The 18,906-nt window shown below is 25.9% G+C and overlaps 1 protein-coding gene across 1 annotated transcript; it reads left to right on the plus strand.

Moving 5' to 3' along the window:
• Positions 1 to 1,033: 1,033 nt before the first annotated feature.
• LOC113549746 lies at positions 1,034 to 7,006 on the plus strand. Its single transcript, XM_026951204.1, has 2 exons — positions 1,034 to 1,315; positions 5,771 to 7,006. The coding sequence occupies exon 2, from the start codon at positions 6,114 to 6,116 to the stop codon at positions 6,849 to 6,851; it is 738 nt and encodes a 245-aa protein (XP_026807005.1). The 5' UTR covers positions 1,034 to 1,315; positions 5,771 to 6,113; the 3' UTR covers positions 6,852 to 7,006.
• Positions 7,007 to 18,906: the final 11,900 nt, after the last annotated feature.

An 18,906-nucleotide genomic window follows, 5' to 3' on the forward strand; every position in this document is an offset into this window, starting at 1 on the left:
TAATTGTTACAACTTACAAATAGTCTAATGTATTAGAATAAAAATGAATCTTGATTCAGATTTTAAAGAATGAAGCTTTTAGTTCAGGTGATAATAACAATAGTAAAATATACTGGTGTAGATTAAGTATTCTAAGTATTTTTGAAAAAAACAAAATATTTTTCTATAGAAAATTACTCGAGTGCCAGCTAAATCCAGTCTCCCCAATTATTCATTTGGGGGGGGGGGGGTTCATTCACGACATTTAATGTGGGTAATTTACCCAAAAACTAAGAGTATATCTTAATCCGCGATATTGCCTCAATATTTGTCATCAACAGTTTTTATCGTAGCGTGAGATATAACAATCTAGAACCATGGAACTTCACCGCGCATGAATATATGAATACGATTGAGTCGATTGACCATTGACCACTGAGATAGATTGACGTTACCCCCCCCCCACCGCCACCACTTAAGAGCAAAACATTTCATTTTTACATATGGTGGACGTGTAATTATGACTATTTTCGTTTATAATTCCTAATTTATTTCAATTATTTTCTTAATTCTTTAACAAATTGAAGGTAGTCACAATTAGTCATTACCATGATTATACATATTACATACTATTTTTCGTAGGACATTACTTTTTTTATGCATGTCCTAGTGTCCTTAACATTCAATTGTACTCTTTTTTGAAAATATTATGGGCTAATGCATGTTTATGATTTTTATAATTTGGTATTCATTTAAATTTTATGGTTCGAGCTAATGCAATCTAATATGGTTGGTAGCATAGTTAATTTAATTTGTTATCTGTTAATATGTTTCCTACATATTAACAAAGTTTTGTATTTATTTATTCAAATTTTACATATAGTATTTTTACCAAAAAAAAATTTACTTTTTTTTTAATTTTTATATCTGGTTACCATATACATAATAGATTATACTAGTTAATCACGCGTCTATGGGTCGGAAGAAAAGATGCATAGACGCTTAGAGTATACCGTTATATCAGTTGTTACAAATTCGATATGATGATTATATTATCTATTACACTAGTCTCCATATTGGACGCGGAGAACTTTACTGGAGATTGGAGAAGTTTTTACTTGTAGCACTTGTGTATTTACTATTTACTATTTATTTTTTTTGTAGTGTATAAAAAATACAAATATTAGATAATAATAAACATACGATTTGTATAGTATGTCTCGAACAATAATTTATAGTTTATAGTTTATTGATATCAATGATATCCCAACAAATCAATTTGTGTTCGTTCCAGATTCCAAAGCGTCGTATTTTGTTCTCTACTCTTTACTATCTGGTGAGTTGACGAGTGCAATTTTTTATTCTATTCATCAACATTGATTTTGTCCTACAGAAAAAAAAAAAAAAAAAATAACTGGTACAATAATATTTTATAATTAGCATATTATAACTGTGTAACTTACTTAGCCATGTGTTTTTTTTTTCGAAATACAAATCGCTATCAATTGTCCATTTTTGTTCTAAAATATTCGCCATAAACTTACAAAATTAAACCGTTTAATCTCTTTTCTGTAAATTAAACTATAACCAATATTTTGATATGCTAATATTGTTTTGCACTGATGAATGTGCTACTTGAATATCGGAAATATTATAATTTATAATAGAATTTTAGACAATTTTAGGTACAATAATCCGCAAGATGATCTGTCAATCTGTGTTGCATGATACCATGACCTACTGCTTTGACCAGCAATCATAAACTTTTATAAGTATATTCATAATTCTTTTTTTTCCTATTCTGCATATATATTAATTACTATTATTTACACCCATTGGGGGTGCTATATAATTTTTAGACCTGACTACCTGACACAAACTACCATTTGATCACCAACCCACAGCCTTTTAATCTAAATATTTTTTTACATAATCGTATAAATATTAACTAAATCCATTGTCTGGAAGTCACCCACCCGCTCTTTTATGTGTCATTACTTACACCTATTCCAACATAATGACTCAACAGATTGAGACATATTAAAAAAAGGAATTTTTATGTCTTGTTGACCTGCATTCATTGTCATTCAGGTATTGAAATTAAAAAAAAATTTTATTTTGTCAGAGTAATAGGTTACGATACTCACTTTTTATTATCAGTGAAAAGATTAACAGGAATACAATTTGAAGACACAGTTTGAAATATGGTGTCAGTATTCAATTAAGTTTCATATTAAAACACCTGAGTAATTTTGTAGTTAATTCACAGCTTTTATTTGTACCTATGTCATTGTGTAAAATCTAGTTTGTTATATTTTATGGGATATTAGTAATACAGTGGTTTCCGCCTGATGTGGACACCACTTAATATGGGAAAAATGGTCTGGTTCAATATAAATGTGAATATAACAAGGTTAAAAAATCTGCGTAATATGGGCACTTGATTCGGTTTATGTGGGCAATTTTTATTTTACCATAGTGTTAGAATATACACATATGTATTTAAAAATGACTAATTTAATCGGATTTCGTCATATCTATGAGATTGTGTTTATCAAAAGTAGTAAAAATGGTAATGCACCATTTAAACCTTAAAACCCTTTTCTGCATATTGTACAAAAACGGCACAAATTAGTTTTTTGTAGTTTCTATTGTTGAAAATAAAATTACGTTAGTGCATACACGACCAGATTCGACACAAAAAAGCGAACAATTTTGATGTAGTGGTAAAATTGTGAACTCCAGATGAAAAATAAATGACTAAAAATATTATTGTTGTGCAAAGTGAAAAACTACCTACTTACAACAATAATAATTTGATACTTATGATATTACCAATCTTAGGTAAAAAAAATACTATCTTGTAGTACTTTTTGTCCGGAATATTTTAATAATAAGTATAGATTTTTAAGTATAATACTTATTGAAATGTATCATAAACTAATGTTATGCCTAAATTAACCTTTGATCAACTTTTAGGGGTAGTTTTTCTTAAATATTTTTTTAAATATTTTTCCTATCACCCTGGTGTTTTTTTATAATAACTACATTTTAATCGGAAAAAATAAAAATTCATGCAGAAAGGGATTTTGATATCATAGTTTTTTATTTTTTTAACCAATTTCGGTTTTTATGACCAAACCGCTTACTGTGGGCAAACAGAGTTGGTCCCAATATGCCAACATAAGCGGAATCCACTGTATTACGGAAAGTTATAATTTAAATGCTATAGGATTGTATTCTGGGTTATCTCGACTACCACAATTCTTAAACAAAAAGTATAAAAGTATTCGTATTATATTTTTGACATTTAATTAACATTTAGTTTTATTTATCTTATGTTTTTTTTTATGTTTATTAGGTATTAGGTATTTATCAAGTAAAAATAATTTATTATAAGTATAAAAAATATTTGGATTGTAAATTGTACATCATGATGATACAAATTACAACACAGTAATGTACATTTATAGATTGAGAATTTTATTTAACCAACAGGCAACAGTATATTATCAAGTTATATGAGGTAGGTTAGGTTTTAATTACTAAATTTAATCATAGTTTTCATTTTGTGGACCCAACCACTGAAACACAGATTCATGAAACAAATGAATATCTTTGAACATTGGAAAAGTAATGATACAAAAAGTAGAGAAATATAGTTTGCTATTATCTAGATTTACTGAATTTTTTTAGCAATAAAACTTTGTAAACGATCTATTTTCAAAAATCATTATAGATATTAACTTAATATAATATATTTTCCTCTATAAACAAATTATTAATTTTGAATTTTGATTATGGACATACAGTCGAGCGTTGATTATCTGCACTAATTGGGACCGAAGGGGGTGTGAATAATCAATTTGTGCGGATAATCAAACAACCATTGAAAATTTTAATATAAAGTTAAAAACTAATTTACTAGATATAATATTAAATATATTATTCATACATAATATAAAGAATATAATAAAAATATAATGTATTTGAAATAATAATCAATTTTTTCCCGCCTAGCCATTTCATAATATAACATTACATGTATATATATTTATATATAATATAACATTATAGTATACGATAAAACATAATGAATGATAAAACTAAACTAAATTAAACTAAACATAAATTTGTAGTCAAAAATTTTGTAGTGCGGATAATCAACGCTTCACTGTATTTATTTTTTTAAATTTTAAGGTACCTATTTTAAGTTATAATCAATTATTTTTACTTGTTAAATACCTAATATTTAATAAATTTAAAATACTAGCTATATAACCTAACTTATTCCAATAAAAAATTACCAAAAATAATATAGAATGATATTTTTATGTATTAAGTGTATTGCTTTGTGAACTTCTTCAATTGAGATGAGCATTCTCCTTATTTCGGGTTATATCTAAGTATATATCCAAACATGATTCAAGCTATAACTTTTTTGATATGTTTAAGAAAAATTTCTGAAATTGGGAGAAATTATAGAGTAGTTTATAAGTCTATATACATTACAAACATAGTGACATTGCTTTGGATTGCGCTTAAAAAATTTGATTTTGCTAAAAACATTGACTATATTCTTCATTAGTCTCATTGACTCGACAATAATGTAGTTGTCTTGCTTTGCATGTACACTGACCAATATTTTGAAGCTTTACTGATGGCATTTTTTCCAATTAAATAAATCATAAACTGAATGATAACAGCAAAATATCATTGACTAATGACTAAGCTGTTGTCGTGAAATAAACTTGTGTAATTCAGCTTATTAACTCAACAATTGTTTTTGTTGATTTGTGTGTCACCTTGATAATATGGACAAGAAAAAAAAGTTCTTAATTATAATATTCTATGTAACAAATAGCAATTTTTCAGATGGATTTTCCAAAAAAAAATTTTCATTCAAACCTTGTTCTGATATTTACTATAATCATAAAACAAAAAATTAGCCAAATCAGTTGAGCGGTTCTTAAGTGATGATCTCTCATGCATGAAGCAATTGATTTTTATATTTATGAATATATAACTAAAAGTTAATTACATTTCAGAAACATGATATGTTTACCTATATAATTTTTTATTAAAAAACTATGGTAGTCGAGATAACTTGTTTAATACCTAAAATAGTCATGATTACCCCTGAATTATCAGGATTAGAGTCATATAATGATGGTTTTGTACAGAAGTATTTAAAATTTAATTTTTAGTTTGGACTGAGAAGTCGAAAAAGGCAAAGTATAATATTGGCTATTTTTCTTTTGTTTAGTGTGGAGACCACAGCCCACAAGTTAGACATTTGTCTAGTATAAATAAAATAATACTTAGATATTTTATTTTGTTGTGGAGACAGGATTTACATTGTTTATTCATTATTATTACTTTTTTTTTTATTTGAGGGGCATAAAAAAAAGCTTCAAATTGTCATGGATATATTCATATCATGTTTCATTTTATTTTATTGTAATTAGAATTTATTTTAGTAAATAAAGAATTATTATTATGACGACCATGATAAAAACTGACTTCTTTTGCTCTCATTTAACTAGAAAGATCTCAGTACAAAACTGTTATCTTTATTAGTCCAAGGCAATCATATCAATGAGTTGCTGGGCTTGATGTATCATAAAATGTCTGGATAATTTAGTGGTCATGTAAGAATGTAAGATATATTAAATTCAAAACAAATTAATTATTCAAACAATTTTATGTATAAATAAATATAATATAAATTTGTTCAAAAACAATTTTATTTAATTCAATTTACTAGTTTAATTTAATATTTTATTTCAAGGTTTCCATTACAAGCTAAACAATTACTGAAATGCTGGATAACTGCAATGGAATATAGAAGAATGCTCAATTTGCAAAAAAAAAAGTTGTAACAAATTTAAAACTTCATCAATATGCGATTTTATCAAGATATTTAAAGGCAATATAAAACAACACTATTCGAGTTTTTGAGGATAATGCAACTTAACTCGGTTATCTAAAATTAAATTATTAATTATTTATTTATCCTAATATAGAATTTGAAATTATTATTCCACAGTCTATCAAAAAAATATAGATATACAAGAAAATTTTACTTTTGATTGTATAGTAAGACATTTAAAGTAGCAATAAAATTGTCCGAAATGTTTACTGATAATCATAATTTTGATAGTTTAGCTAAAAGTAATGTTGTAGGATATGTAGATTTAGTTAGCTCTGATGATAGTGTCGACGATATGGAGTCGGACATAACTAGATTGAATACTAATTATACCCAGAGTAGCATTGTAGCAACTCAAAGTTTGACTAATAATTTATCAATTAATCCTTATAATAACCAAATTGAAATGCATACTCTATCAAAACCTACTATTATTAATTTAGAGAAGACAATTAAAACACATCCCAATAAAGGAAAGATGTTAAAGAAAGCGTTATTTCCAAAAAAGAAAACTAATACAACACCAGCTCTTTGGATCAGTACAAATTACAATCGAGGTAGAAATCAAGGACCCAGATACAAAATAAATAGTAAATGTGTAAAAAAGTTAAAATCACTCGAACAAAAAAATAGTAAATTAACATTAAAAATTAAACAATTGACGATTAAAAAACAGGAATTGCAAGATATTCAAATAAAATATTTGGAACTTAAAGAAAAAGTCCTTGAAACGGAAGAGAAATTATTGATAAAAGGTATTGATACATCAGAATATTCAGCATTTTCTTTAGCTAATGAAGATCAAGATATACCAATAACCAACGATACTAAATATGATGTATTATTAGAGTACAAATTAGAAAGAGAAAATCAAATACCTGATAATCATATTTTTACCCATGGACGCTCTATTACTCTAGAACCACGAAATATAAATTAAAATAACTTCTCATAGTATTAAATAAAACCTTAAAATTCATCATAAAGTAGCATACATTTTGTAGCTTATAATCATTTTTTTTTAAATACTTAAATATTTTTATCATATCATTAAGTACTTATTTTGATTTATAAAGAATAATATTTAAATAATAAAAATAAATAATATATGTAACTAATTTAATATTCTTTTATGTGAGTACAAAATCAATAACTACTTTTAAAAACCATTAATGGAAGTTGTGTGTTTGATTGTCTTGTTATTTAGACTTCAGTTAAAATGTAATGGTAAAAATAAATTAAAGAACATATATTTTTATATTTATTATATATTTTTTTTATTTTTTATTAAACTTACATTTGTATAACTTATTTATCATTCTATGGTATATATTAATTATGAATACAAAAATAACTAACTTTTAATTTATTAATAAATACTACTGTTTACTATTATAGTTAATGTTAATAATTATGTATGTTTATTGTTTATTATAATGTATTATGATATAAGATGAGTAAGGTAATACAAAATATAGATTTTAGAAAAGACTAATATGTATAAGCATTATTTGAGAAAATTATAAATTTTTTCAATATTTATATGTTTTTTTTATGCATAAACTTTTTCTTATGATATAAATAAGTTATCCATTTATTATTTAATAAATTAGTAAAATGGTGTACAGCGAGTTTTGAGGTTTTTGGTAAATCTATTAATTTAATAAATTCTGGCATTAGTACCTATACTATTAATTCATATTTTTTTGGTTAATAATATATAATAAATGTTTTTAAAATTATGGACAGATAACCCAATGTTAAAGAATTACAATAAATCATACAATCATATGATCAATAAAATATTTAAACAAAAATCGAGTAAGAATTGAATTTATTTTTTTTCATTAATCTTTTATTGAATTATGCATGTAAACATAATTAATTATTAATACCACTGATAATTCTTGTTAGGATTTCAACTATATTATCTGAAAATTCAATTACGTTAAATTATTAAAATGATAATAAGAAAAGATTTGGTAAAAATATTCCAAATTACTGAGGATGTCGCAAATCAAAGTTACTGTTAATCTAAAAAAAAATTCCTCATTTTAATGATTAACAAATATTTTTTTCTGAGTACACTTGACATTTTCACAATGGTAAAATATTAAATTAATAATGAATTTTATTTTAGTTTAAATTTTAAAACACTATTTATGATTAAAATAAGTTACTCTTTGGGATGTAATACATACAAAATTAGAAGAAAAAAATATATGATTATAAATACTTAATTTGATAATTAAGATTAGTTACTAGAAAGAGTTATTAGTTAATAATTATATATTTATATACAATTTTTTTTTCTGTGATTAAGCCTTGGCAGCTGGGCTATGGTTGGTACTAAAATTACAGTGATTATAATATTTAAATAGGTGCATTGTAAAGGAAAGGACAATGGTGGAGGATAAAGTGAGTTTTTCATTAGATTGTTGAAGAATAACAATTATTATCAAATATTGTGATTTCCTTCAGGCATTATATAGGATTTTAGATTTTTTACAATGTCATAGTCTACTTTATCTAATTAGTAATAAGTAATATTAAAAAAAGTTTAATAGATTACAACTTAATGTATTAAATTACTTAATTACATTTATATCTTATACCATAGACTATAATCTGGTAAAAGTAGATTTTTTTTAACTTTTCTTCCATTATACTCCTTGAAAAACTTTTCAAGGACACAGGTTTAATGACGCTACAATTTGTACTTTTATTAGCACAATATAAGGTGAAACTTAAGTTATTAAAACAATTGAGTAATTGAAAAATTTCAGTTATGTCAGTTGATTAAATTATTATAGATTATAATATGACTTACCTATTGCAGTTCAGTTAAAAAAATGCACAAGTTAAAAAACCTATTGGTTATAGATTAAGTATTTAAGTACCAATACTAACAGCACAATTTATTAGGATTAATTTACTGATTCATCTATTTTGAGTGACCACAAAGAGAAAGATAACGCCCTTGAGTCTATCACAACTATAATCTATTAGTTTTAAATTATAGTAATTTGTCCTTCTATTCAGTCCTTTTTTTCCATGTAGGTATTATTGGTATTTGGTATTAATATTTAATGGTTTTTGTACTTCGCTTTATTAATCATTTTTAGAAATATGAACCAAAAGTATCAATCATACTAATTATACATACTCGTAAATTTTAATAAAAACTACTTTTTGGACATTTTTTATTACAAGATAATCAAAAAATGGCCAAATTAATTTATCTAACCTTATTTACACTAAAGGTGGTTTTTGATAGCTTATTTTAGTTATGTATAAAGCCTGTATTCTCTAATAGAAATGTATTTAAAGTGAATTAGATAATACCATATTTTTTATGTTTAACACTTGGTTCATTAAAGTTTTACTTTTGTAAAAATTTATATTGTACGAAAATAATTGGGATAAACAAAAATTAATTACCTTACTGTCTTAACTAAAAGTAAATTTAACTAAATATTTAAAATTTGTATTTTTAGACATAATATTGTTTTCAAAATATTTTAACACTGTGCAATATCTAAAAAGTGAAACATTTGTTATTTCCTATTTATTTTTTTTTATTTTATAGTGATGGAAATATATATTATTATAAGTACCAAATAGATTTGATACAGCTAAAAAAGTTATTGGCAATGAAGCTATAAATAAGAAATATTAGCCAAAAACAATGACACATTATAGTTTTTATATACGCAAATAGATGGCGCAACATGAATATCTGTGATCCCAAGCATGACTTAATTTTCTACTATTAATGAGTTAAATTATTAAAAAAAGATTCTTAGCGGAAAAACCCCATCAGCTTCCAAAAACTTTCTAACATTCAGTCTTATTTTTTATCTCTTTAATGTTTGCTATATTATAAAAATCAAATTATTTTGTTATTAAAATATCAAATTTGGTCAACATTCAACTTTAATAGCCTAATAATAACTATGCCTATTTATTCAATATATTTATATTTATCATTAAGGAACCTTATGACTTGTATTTCGTTCTCAGATTTTTGATCCACATAAAAAAATGTCATCAATTTAAACGATTTTGAATAGTTCTGAAAATTTAATATAACCGTAAGGTAATAACTAGATACTATTTTCACTTTGATACGAGAAACAACCAAACAAGTTGAAGACTGAAGTTTATTTCAATGCTCAAAAATGTGTCATCAAATACACCCCCAAAAAACCTGAGAAAATATTATAGTAGCTTTATGTACCTGACTTCTTATTTGTAGGTAATTACTCAAGTTAAATCATTTACATACATATTTTGGTACACATTTTAAATTTCTCTTTAGAAATATTTGAATTATAATAATATTGATCACAATGACGTAATAATTACATTTGTTTAATATTTGTAAACTTTTTCTTCTACGTCATCTGCTCAACAACCAATTGGAAATCATTTTAGTTACGCCGACATACTACGCTAGATGGCTCTATTTTTTTACTCCATTGAGCCATATCCGTAAACCACGTTAGTTACAACTTTTTCGGGTGTTTTGAGTAACTTTTTAGAGTTCATCACTAGTAGAGAATGCTAGACAGATAAAATCTCGTGTCTGGCGTATTCCGATTACAGTGTCGGGTTCTGAAGTACCAATTCCGATAGCCCTGGTTATCCGTACAGCTAGAGCCAAGTGACTGGTGAGCGCTTTAAGTATCGGTCGGTTTTAGAGGGTAAACCAGAAGTAGATTTGTGCCTTATAAGTTTAGTTCTGTACCGTGTAGTTCTACTTCTGATTCCCACAATGATGATATTAGTCTAATCACCTTTGCGTGAGGGATGGCTGATGGCGATGGCTTTAATTAAAGGCTATGACCCACCAGCGACGATGATCTGCAAACAGACCTTGTATTAACTTGGTTCTGAATGGTGGTTGGACTATCTGAGTGGTTAAATTTAATGTTATGTATTAGTTGTTTTATATATTAATCAACTATATACTTCATATTTAAATATCATTAATCGTACATTGTTAGTTAGTGAATACATAAACAACTGAAATATTTTTAATTTATATAATAATGACTTTAAATTTAATACTTAGAAGTTATAAATAATTAAAAAACAATTGTGATGAATTTAAGGTTTATAATCGGAGACACAAAAAAATGAACACCGACCGTCATGCGCCAAGCGGCAAGTTTTCGATAGCGGTTGTAAAAATCATAAAACAAATAGGCCAGTTGTGTAAATTTGGGGTTGCACCACAGCGCGGCGTACTTGCATCCCTGGGCAATATATAGCAGGTGCAAAGATATGCGTTTGCACCTGTCCTACGAATACTGCGTCGTGTGAAAGATTTTTTTCATATTTACGGCGTTTAAAAACATATATGCGGATAAAAATTAACAATAGGCCAAGAATGTCTCAGTAGTTTATTTGTTAGAAATTGAAAAAAATCAACTCACTGATGTTAAAAAAGTTATTGACTAGTTCAATAGCAGTGTGTCAGTTTCTGGACGCCGCTTATCCTTAGCACAATTAATAATTTTTCAAAATGAGAATAACTATGTAAAAGCTAAGAATAATAAATGAAAATTTTATTACCTACTCATCTAATATATTAATTATTGTTATTTGTTATGTTATGTTTATGATTTACACCCAGGGGCGCCATGGGATTGTTGAGGGGGGTGATTAAGTCATACTTTTCACAAAATTTTATAACAAAAATATAATACATACACATGTATTATATATTATATGTTCTTAGGGGAAAGAGGGCTGGAGCCACGCCTGTTTGCACCTGCTGAAATTTAATGGAATTACGCCAATGAAATAGGCCGTAATTAGCTTATAGCCAGTGCCGCAAAAACCGGGTGTGCAGAGCGTGCGGCGCACACGGACCCCGAAGCTTATGTATATTTGGAGGGGCCCCGGGCCTAGCCTGGAGCAAACACTACAAATGCATAACTAGATTACTCACAAAATTTTTGTTTTTTTGTTTCAAATGATAGTATTAGTAATCTTAAAAAAATTACCATAAAAGATCTATCATTATTTATTCTAAATGAAAATTTATCAACTATTTCTCCTGATGTATTTACAGATACAATGATATTTTTTACTATGTCAGTCACTTCTGCTTCTGCTGAAAGGTCGTTTTCAAAACTAAAATTAATAAGAAATTATCTACGTAGTACCATATCACAGCCCACAAGATAGATTATCAAGCTTGGCTATATTAAATATTGAAAGGCTCCAAACTGCTGAAATAGATGTAGACAATATAATAAATATTTTTGCAAACGTAAAAGCCAGAAAAATGAATTTTTTACATTAAGAGGATGTTACATCCGCATGTGTTGTCTCTGTCTCATTAATGTAGATCATAGCAAATTTGCGTTCAGCAGAACATATTTTGTGATGTTAATTTTAATATTAGAGTAAATTTACTTATTATCAAATTTAAAGGTAAGAATATTATCTAGAAAATGTCATATGCTTTATTGATATTATCATTTTAAAGTGAGATGAATATTTTAAAGTTGTAATATTTTAAATAGCTATAACTCACTTTAAAATGATAATATCAATAAATCATATGACATTTCTAGATAATATTCTTACCTTTAAATTTTATAATAGGTAAATTTACTCTAATATAAAAGCTAACATCACAAAATGTGTTCTGCTGAACACAAATTTTCTATAATCTACATTAACTAAGCCAGAGACAACACATGCGGGTATAACGTCCTCTTAAAACTTATATTTTGTATGATATTGTAATGTTTTATTTTATTTAATTAAAATTTATATATCTAATATTTAATTTTGTTAAAAAAAAATTGTGTGTTTTTAATAATTATAATACCTATCTTATAATAAAAAAAGACATTTTTTTTAAATTCAATTAAGGTTATAATTCATTATTGGAGTAATAAAATATTTATTTAAACAATGAGTCCATTGAGTATTTGAGTAGATATACAATATAAACTAAATAGTTAGGTAGGTACTTCATAAATATTCAGTGTTGTATAATATACAACAGTAATAGCCTATATAGTTTTATATAATATATATTCTATATATACAAACAAATTGATGTATAACGTATTTTAAAACCTAAAAATGTTGATACTTATAGATTGTAACTGTGAGACTTACAACAAAAATTAATCTAGGAAGGAGCCCAATTTAATTACCGCATATGGGCCCCTTATTCTATAGTTGCGGCACTGCTTACAGCTATATCCAAGTTATTGATTAAAGAAAAATTTTGAAAACAAAATTCTTAAATACCCGATAGGGAGTAACAATATTAGTATGTGTAGTTAACATGTATTATTAACTTATTATTTTAATTTTTGGTGAAAATTTAAATAGTGTACGATTATTTATTTTTGATTTACAATAATAAAAAAACAATGTTTTCTATTTTTATTTTTGGTAATTTTTATTTTTGCCTATTTCCATCTTTAAGTACAAACTCTTCCCATTTACTACCAGAAATCATTCATAATATTTAAAATTGATCCATTTGCTGCCATAAAAAGTATTACGATATCAGATTATATCGTAAATAAACTAAAGCCCCAGACACAAAAAAATTTAAAAACCAATTACTCTACTTAGTCTAAAACTTGACAATCAACACGTTATGTTTAATAATACAATTTTTAGGTAAATCATCGATTTTATAAATATAATCTTAAAGTTATGTCCTCTCGTTTAAATAATATACCTATTTTAATGTTTATAATAAATATGTCTATTGCATGTCTTAACTCTTAAACACTTTATAAATTACAATAATATTAAAAATACCTAATTGTACCTAAAATTATTTATGAGAATTCTTATTTACGATTAGATGAATAATATCCTTGTACTAACTACTGAATGATTAAAATCATGTTGAACATCAAATTATTTGAGTATAACAATATATATTTATGTAATTTTGTTTTACCCTATAAAGTTACAAAATGACAAAATGTGTCATTTGTATTTGAAAACTAATGTACAAATATATATTGTAAGGAGCTATACATTTATATACAGGGTATTAAACACTCTGTATCTATTATTAGATAAATAAATAGTGAAAGTTTCGATTCTCTATAGGAGGACTATTATTGTTTGAATTAGGAACAATTAACCGAAATAAATTTCGTATAAAACTAGTCTTCGTAAATTTCACTAGATAATTCCGTTGATAGTTATTCCTTATACTTAGGGAAACTATTGAGAAAATCATGTAATGACATGTTTAATGAACCAATTATGTACAGTTTCCAATCTTTAGATAGGTGGTATCTAGTTATATATGAATCGTTCGCAACACTATTCTTCTTTCTTTAATAGTGGTCACAAAATCACAAATTTTAAAAGAGTAATATAGACTAGAAGTAATAACATATTATGTATTTATAATGTTAGGTTATAATGTTATATTATTAAATACCTATACAATTTAGCAGTTATACTAGTTATCAGAAATCACTATTTGTTATTGTATATCCATCTGTTAATTTATTTATCGTTTATCCTATAAAATTGATCTCTTTTATTTTTCAAAGATCATGGTTCTACTCAAAATTTTTAATAGTAATTATAAATTTAAATCGATATTATTCATTTCTATGCAATTCATTCGCGCGTTATATTTACTAGACATATTGAATAGAATCTATATTTAACATGTTATCATTTATTATTATAATTTTATTGACGAATTTAAGCTAAAATTCTTTAATTTTATATACCAAAATTATTTAATGGGCTAAAGCTCAAACTTCATCGAAAAATCGAGGCTAATAATATTTTTAAACTATTAGGTATTATAAACGTACAGGTTAGCTTAATATGTTAGTTCCAGAGACGCCAACGATTTACTGTAAATTTTTAGGCCAGGGGCACAATTATATACTGTTTGGTGCCTAAAGGTAGGTCGTAGGTAGATGTCTTGAGTCTTGACCTCTGAACCCTTTGAGGCTAGCCTTCGGATGTGGATGCCATTAGACTCTGTGGGTGGTTAAGTTGTAAAATCGTCAATTAAGGGTTTCCTAATATAACATCACATACCTTGTGTATTAGAGACAAATGCAAAAGATATATATCGTGTATTTAGGGTGTGGTACATGTAAAACGAATTCTTTCATACATTAATTCTATTGTGTAGTCTTAGTATGCCGATAAAATACAATAGCCATAGAAAATATAATATAAAAGATGTTCAATTAAAAAAATGAAAATACTAAAATCAAATTATAATAAATCGAATGTCCACACCTGGTATATCTATATAATACGCGACCGCATTACTATATTTGAATAGAATACACTATAGGTGGTTAGATGTCATCGGTACAATTGTACAATACAATAATAATCTAAATCTACCAATAATAAACCATTACGGAGTTATTTTATAAAGTCATAACGACACAATTATACTTATATTCGGGATTTTTGTATGCAGCATAATACATGATGCAGGTATAGGTATATAATCGGACGTTTTGATTTATTTTTTCATTAATGAAATTTACGTTTTAAACTTTATGTGCTTTATTATTATAAAAATTTAAATCTCAATTTGTTTATGCTGAATTTATATAATATAAAATATTAAAATGTTTGAATTTCGTTGGAACTGTTGGAAGTAATATTTTTTTTAGATATAAATACAGGTTATTAAAAAATTATTATTACAAAATACGATATTTTACGTTTTTTTTATACAAATTATTATTGAATATGGTTCTAATGTTTTCTGATTATTTATTATCCGAATACAACAGCTAAAAAAAATAACGTAGCAGTGTAGCACTAATTTTTAAACATAATAAAAAATAGTCTATGATTAAATAGAAACCTGAAATTTTTCATGTTTCTATTTACGAATATGAACTATGCAGTTGTTACTTGTTAAAGAATAATATTAACGATATTTTAGGTTTTTCTGATAATCACTGTAGATACACATGTATACAAGTTAACGTCATTAAAAACTGACGCGTATTAATAGTAGTATGCTATATAATGATATTGATGTGTCATGTGTACGTATAATGGTTTGTTATTTGTAGTTCGTTCTGGGATCAAGTTTGTTGTGCTTATATATTTTGTAGGTAATATATACCAAATACCTACATAGACATAAACTAAAACTATACTACTTGGTAGTTAGTATCTACTAACAGTAGGTAGGTAGGTACTATAGTTGTAATTATAAATGAATGGTTTTATTTGAGAGTCATACATTGTGTAATGTGTATAGGTAAAGTGTACCTATATTTTGTTATCCACGCAATTACGATAAGCGTACGGTAAAAACCTATATTTATTTGTCTCAACTAAGGAAGTTTTCTAATTCTAAGGTCAATCCGGTTTAAATAGTTAGGAAAACAAACTTTTTACTTTACAAAAAAAACATATAATCTAAGTTTATACATAACCCGTAATAGTGTCTAATAATCATATATTATTAATACACACACGATGCACATTAATTATAGATGATATAGCTAATCATTGAGATCATCGTCATTCCATTGTACATAATTTGTATACATAATATGTATATATAATTATTATTATTGTTTAAAAATTTGATAGTATATAGGCTAAATTTTGAATTCTCATATAATTACCATAACATATCTAATCTATTATATAGCTACTACATTCCGTTTTTGCGGAATTAAAATTGCAGATAGTAAACAATAGACGTATTATATGATATTAATAAAATCAAAAACAGCCAATATTTTTGAAAATAACATAATACTTAAGAGGATTCGATACCGTGATTTTCTGTTTTTGTCTAATGCATGCGCGTGATTTTAGACGGATCTTTTACCAATCATACAAATTGATCCAATGAATCGATAAGAATTCTGAAAACAGATTTGAATTTGTCGTCAAGTCTATTTGAAAACGACTTTCTCACAACTTTGATATTTTCCTCCAAATTCCTAAAAAAATTATGTTAAAATAGAGTAATTAAAAATTGCTGTATTTCAATTTTTGGAGAAGTTAAAATCAAAAAGTCAAAAATCTGGGAAAGTCAATTTCAAATAGACTCAACAACAAATTCAAATCTGTTTTTAGAATGTTTATCACTTCATTGGATAAATTGGTATGATTGGCAATGGGTCCGTCTAAAATCCTATGTCACGCGTGCGTTAGACAAAAACAGAAAATCACGGTATCGAATTCCCTTAAAAACTGATATATTATAACTTAAAAATTATTATTTTTAAGGTAATAGTATCTACTCTTTAATTTTTTTTTTCTTTGTAATAAATTATTGTACTATTTTTTTGTACTAAAGAATTCTTTCACAAATTTCCGGATAGTATTGTGAGTTATAAAAATTAAAATAAAGAAATACATTCATCGCTCCGCCCAAAATCTAAAACCAAACTATACCGTCTATACCTATCGTACGAAATTTATAAAACTCGTAACATAACATTATGTCTATACTTATTACTTATTCTGTTTGTTCAATACAAATAAATAATGCCGTAGATTTTTTTGTTAGCATTATTTAATTTATCAAACTTATTCATTTATTATAATTTTATTGAGCAATTTGTGTTTCCACGATTGTCTTTTACATTTTATTTTTTATTTGAATTAAACAATCTACACAAGTTTTGTACAATAACAAGTTTAAATATTAACGAAAAGTCGACAAAGGATTGACAGAAAGACTTGCAGATAGCTGTCCACTCTGGTCACTCCTGTCTCCTGGCGTCTTATATTTAAAAAAATGATAAAACACTACAATTTAGTAACGGCAACAGCAAGAGCAGACACCTACCCAACTGGGTTCTTGACATATGTATACAATATATATGTATATTGTATATAGTAAATATAACCAGTGGCAAATTTATGGTGATGGAGGGAAATGGCCAATGGGTGGGTACAAAGTAATCTACTTACCTTACATTGGCCTGGGTAAATATATATTATTTATTAGTAATTCTATTAATCATCAAAATATACAAACCATTTATTACAAATATAACTTTTTCATAATAAGATGTAATATATTGTGAATTGTGTGAAGCACTAAAGTACATAAAATTAGTTTTCATGTTTCTATCGATAGAAAAAAATGAGATGGTATGTGTATCGTGTATGTATACAATTATATTTCCCCCTCTCCTTGGGACTTGTCAATAACCGCCCCAACTACATATATGTGACTATATGAGTTATGTTTTTAGGTCATACTTTTCAGTGATTTCGTAAATTAAACAAACATGGTCAAGTAACGCAAATAGATAACTAAAAAAATAAATTTTATAATTTTATTTATTTATTACACTTATATTATGCAAAATAAATAACATATATTTGTTATATAAATATTTATATGCGATTAAGTGAAGATTTCATAAATAGACTAGCTAATCGTGATTTTAATATTTTATAATACCGGGTACTGTAGGTTCCAATGGGCATTTTATTTTAAATTTAAAAGCGTGTTGATTTATTCATGTTAATATAGTATAACTTATAATAATCATTGTTTATTTTTATTATTGCCATGCTTCATGCTGCCATGTTATTATTTGTTAACAGCGTATCTATATTATATTATACTTAACATATATAATTATAGTAGTAGTTTCTTTGTATAAGTATATACTTTATACAAAAATGTAGTGTATACTATTTAGTATTTATCATATAAATATAAAATATATACATGATCAAAATTTTAATATTACGTTGAAATTGTTTTATAAAATAAATTAGGTTAGGTTAGGTATTCTAATTTGTATTACGTTATTCAAAATCATGTATACTTTTAAGTTTGAATAAAATAAATCTATGTAGCAAAGTTCAGACGAGTACTAAGGCTTGATTAAGAGATTACTTTTTTTTTAATACGATCCGAATTGAATAGAGATCCCTCTCCAGTGGAAAGATTTTTGCTTATTTACGTCACTCCGTTATAATTAGGTAACTTTTTGAAATTTTTTTTTAAC

This window comes from Rhopalosiphum maidis, chromosome 1, assembly GCF_003676215.2.
Source record: "Rhopalosiphum maidis isolate BTI-1 chromosome 1, ASM367621v3, whole genome shotgun sequence".
In the NCBI taxonomy this organism is placed as follows: domain Eukaryota; kingdom Metazoa; phylum Arthropoda; class Insecta; order Hemiptera; family Aphididae; genus Rhopalosiphum; species Rhopalosiphum maidis.

What these genes read in the sequence shown, in the direction of transcription:
- LOC113549746 (XM_026951204.1), top strand. Translation starts at nt 6,114, where the DNA reads ATGTTTACTGATAATCATAATTTTGATAGTTTAGCTAAAAGTAATGTT.